Genomic DNA, 4,843 nt, shown 5'->3' on the forward strand with positions numbered 1-4,843 from the left:
TTATTTCTGCCACAGAATAAAAAATATATATATATTAAAAAAAATAAAAGGTAGGGTTTATATCTCACAATTGTGAGTTATACAGTAAATTCGCAATTAAGACATTTTTCTCCGAATTGGGAGGTTATATCTTGCAATTACAAGTTATGAGTTGTAAAAAAAAGTCACATTTGTGAGTTTAAAGGCACAATTACCTTTTTATATTTTTATTCCATAGAGGGAATAAGATTCCATATTCTTGCTTACGTACTTGTTTCTTTATTTCAGGGATTTCACTGTGTCTGCTGATGGCATCTTCATTGACAGAGAGAATCCTCAATGGCACTATTTCTTCCTTTGTGGAGTGAGAGGAATCCAGGTGAGATGATTAATATGACTTATAATGCATGCTTGCTTTATTGCATTACAATTGCAGTGATTTGACCCTTGACCTTGTGTATGCAGGAGCACCTGAGCTTGTCTTCATTGGCAGGGATGTGCTGTATGGTAGACGGGACTATCCCGGCCAGCTCAGGTCTTTCCAGCTCCAGTGCCCTGGTGTGCTGTGCCGGTCTGGTCACGATGGAGGCCAATCAGAAGCATCTGTCTAAGGTCGTCTTTACTGTAAATCCTCTTACATGCATTACATACAACTGCTGCTTCTCATAGATGTGCATTGATGTAATTACAGGTGACTCTTGCAGAGACGTGTGCCAAGTGTGAGCGTTACATTGGCACTGAGGGGGGAGGGATGGATCAGTCCATTTCTTTTCTCGCAGAGGAGGGAACAGTAAGCCCCTCAAAAGCTGTGTTTTATATTTCTTCTCTCAATATATGGCATTTGATTCTTTTTTGGTATAAGGGTCAATAGCACGATACTCTTTTTTTGTGACCACAAAAAATGCAATTTATGCGTATAATGACTGAATACAATTTTTTTTATGATAGTCATGTTAAAAAACATAAAATATCTAAAATAAAATTCATTTGGATATTTTTTTTGTGGGCGTAATCAAGTTGCCAGAGTGTTCCAACTGTCTTGATATTATAATAAAGATAAAATGCCTCAGTAAAACGATGAAGTTCTTGAAAATAAAATTGTATTAAATAGTTTGGTGTTATTATTACAAAAGAATATTTTTTCTAAATACATATTTAAAAAAAATAATAATAATTCCACCAAGTCAAAGTCATGTGATGTATTTTCATTGAATTAGTGTTTATGGCATGGTAAGGTTAATTCAGGTTGTAAAATGTCATATGGACTTGACATTTATAAATAAATAATTCACGATATTTATATTAAAAAAAAATAAAAATAAAAAGCTATATATTAATATAAAAATGTGATGTGTACACTCATATGTATTCAGGGTGTTTTTGTTTATTTCGTTACACCACATGACATTTTAATATGGTATAAAAGTTTTTTTTAAACCATGTAAAACCAACATTTCTAAGGCATATGCGTTTTAAACTAGAAAGTTTTTTTAAGGGAACTCTTATTTAACACTGCATCTACAAATACATTTTTAAGGGTAATTTAGCTTGATTTTTTCCTTTTTTATTCATTTTCCATTCCTCGAGGCGAAGCTGATTGAGTTTAATCCACTGCGAGCCACAGACGTGAGGCTGCCTGACGGGGCCGTCTTCGTAATCGCCAACTGTTGTGTGGAGATGAACAAGGCAGCCTCATCTCACTTCAACATGAGGGTGGTGGAGTGCCGCATTGCCACAAAGGTCTGAACTTCAGAGATGCATCTAGAATGATAGTTTAGTCTTTTTAATTTAAGCATTTTATTGGCAGGTCACCAAAAATGTACACAAAATTTGGGGTTGGCAAGAATTTTAAATGTTTTTGAAAGAAGCCTCTAATGGGCTTCATTTCTTTATTATTATGTAGTACTAATTTATAATACTGGGGAATGTTATTACAATTTAAAATAAGTGTTTTCTATTGTGATATATTTTAAAATGTGTTTTACTCCTGTGATTCAAAGCTGGATTTTCAGCATCATTACTCCACTCTTTAGTGTCACATGATCCTTTAGGAATCATTCTGATATGCTGATTTGCTGCTCAAGAAACATTTCTATGTTGAAAACAGTTGTGCTGCTGCTTAATATTTTTGTGGAAACCATGATACATTTTTTCCCAGGATTTTTTGATGAACAGAAAATTCAAAAGAACAGTGCTTATTTTGAAATGTAAATCTTTTGTAATATTATAAATTAGTTTACTCTCACTTTTGATCAATTTTAAAGTGACCTTTCTGACTCCGACTTTTAAAAGGTAGTGTATATAATATACAGTGGTGTATCTAGAAGTAGTTCTAGATACTGAGTGCATTCGTATGTACCAACCAAATGTACTGTACGTGGAACGAGAAGAGTTTTGCGTTCAGATGATGATTCACTTCTTGTTTACTATCGTCACCATCAAATTGGTTGAAATGTTTCAACAGGTGTGAGACTTTGAGAAACTGACCCCAAAATTGGCACCAGATTTTGAGACCTATAAATCTATAGATTTAAATCCAGAAGAAGCTCAGTAATAATAAGCTTCAGTGCTTTGCCACTGATAATGATCTGGTAACACACCAGGAAATTTCCCAAAAGTTGTTCTAGCTTTCATGTAAGTCTAGTTTCTAGATATTTTGGATTAGTATGTTAAAGGGTTAGTTCACCCAAAAATGTAAATTCTGTCATTAATTACTCACCGTCATGTCGTAAGAACCCGTAAGAACTTCATTCATCTTCAGAACACAAATTAAGATATTTTTGATGAATTCTGAGAGCTCTCTGACCCTCCATAGACAGCAAGGATATTACCACGATCAACGCACAGAAACGTAGCAAGAACATCAGTTAAAACAGTCCAGGGGTTCAACCGTAATTTTACGAATCTACGAGAATACTTTCTGTGTGCAAAGAAAACAATAATAACATAACTTATTCAGCTATTCTTTACGTTCTGGGGTACTCTCCAAAATGGCGGAAGACTGTAACTCGGGGAGAAGAATAGCTGAATAAATTGTTATTATTGTGCACACAAAAAGTATTCTCGTAGCTTCGTAAAATTACGGTTGAACCACTGATGTCACATGGACTGTTTTACCGATGTCCTTGCTACGTTTCTGGACCTGGGAACAGTGCAGTTGTATTGCTGTCTATGGGAGAGTCAGAGAGCTCTCAGATTTGATCAAAAATATCTTAACTTGTGTTCCGAAGATGAACGAAGGTCTTACAGGTTTGGAACGACATGAGGGTGAGTAATTAATGACAGAATTTTCATTTTGGGGTGAACTATCCTTTTAATGGTAGAATATCGGAATCGTACTCTGTAGATGCTGGCTAAGGCACGCGGTCTGGACTGGAGTCATCTGCTGAAGCTGGGAGATCTGCAGAAGGAGCTGCAGGTGAGTCTGGAGCAGATGCTGGAGCTGGTGGAGGAGGTGCTGCACCCTGAGCCCTACAGCAGAGACGAGATCTGCAAGACTCTGGGCATCAGCACCGAACAGCTGTGTGAAGACATCCTCAGCGCCAACACACAACACGGTGAGAGAGCAGTCACAGACCAAAGGAAAGCTAAATCAATACTACTTACTTTATTAATATACACATTCCTGGTCTTGTTGGCAGAATAGTCTTATATTGCTTTATATTAGCTTATATTGTAGATAATACTATGATTACACTTTACAATGTTAAATCATATTATTGTTATATTAAATTATATTATAAATTATATAGTTAATATTGATATATTAACTAAAAATCTCAGGGGGGCTTTAAGTATATATTTTACATCTAAGGGGTTCAGCTGACAAAAAAATTTGGGAACTGAAGTTAATGCATTAACTAATGGGACCTTACTGTAAAGTGTGACCAATATATGTGTATATCGGCCATTCTACAGAATTGGTCCAAAGTCAGAGTTGGAAACGTCTTGAAAAAAAAATATTTTTCCAAAGGAGAAAATTTCCTTAGGAAATGTGTATGTATGCAAATCATATAATGTCCAAGGTACAGATTTCTAGTAATTGTGCAGTTAATTCTCATATTGTATTTTCAGAAAGTTTTGGAATATTTGTCCTCTCCTTAAATTTGTCACTACTGAAACATAGTAATAATAATTTAATCAGAAGGGTTATATTGACCTATTAAGATTTTGCTTACATCTAAATTGTAAATACATATTTTTTCTACTTTATAATTTTTTTTCAGAGGTAAATCAATAATTACAATTTTAACAATATTTCAAGTATAATTTATGAGATTTGTAGTATTTTTAATAAAATTTTTCTTTGTAAAAGGCAAAAAGTTGATCATACTGATCATACTGATTTTGTGGGGGAAGTCGTGGCCTAATGGTTAGAGCGTCGGACTCGTAACCCAAAAGGTTGCGGGTTCGAGTCTCGTACTGGCAGGGATTGTAGGTGGGGGGAGTGAATGTACAGAATGTCCCACTTTCAATACCCCGACTGAGGTGCCCTTGAGCAAGGCACCGAACCCCCAACTGCTCCCCGGGCGCCGCAGCAAAAAAATGGCTGCCCACTGCTCCGGGTGTGTGTTCACTGCTGTGTGTGCACTTTGGATGGGATAAATGCAGAGCACTAATTCCAAGTATGGGTCACCATACTTGGCCACATGTCACGTCACAAAGTTAAGGATTCATTCATTTGAATATACTGTACATTGAACCAAAAACTATAATAACATCTTAGTTGATAATTCAGTACTTTATTTTTGACAAAACATCCCATGTAGTGACAGTAATGCTTTGGTAGTGATCACATCACATTACAGAATTTTAACTCGCATACTAAAACATTACTAAAACATACTAAAATACAAAAATAAAA

The 4,843-nt window shown here is 35.4% G+C and overlaps 1 protein-coding gene across 1 annotated transcript in view; it reads left to right on the forward strand.

Annotated features, from left to right (window-relative positions):
* The window catches only part of LOC107589326 (N-acetylgalactosamine kinase-like), a 9,748-nt gene that overhangs the window by 1,714 nt on the left and 3,191 nt on the right, over positions 1-4,843 (forward strand). Inside the window, exons 4-8 of the mRNA XM_016277736.1 lie at positions 268-358; positions 445-591; positions 671-769; positions 1,567-1,719; positions 3,326-3,536. Of these exons, the coding sequence (XP_016133222.1) occupies positions 268-358; positions 445-591; positions 671-769; positions 1,567-1,719; positions 3,326-3,536 (701 nt within the window). The remainder of the gene's footprint in view (positions 1-267; positions 359-444; positions 592-670; positions 770-1,566; positions 1,720-3,325; positions 3,537-4,843) is intronic.

This window comes from Sinocyclocheilus grahami, unplaced genomic scaffold, assembly GCF_001515645.1.
Source record: "Sinocyclocheilus grahami isolate Dianchi unplaced genomic scaffold, SAMN03320097.WGS_v1.1 scaffold115.1, whole genome shotgun sequence".
Taxonomy (NCBI): Eukaryota; Metazoa; Chordata; class Actinopteri; order Cypriniformes; family Cyprinidae; genus Sinocyclocheilus; species Sinocyclocheilus grahami.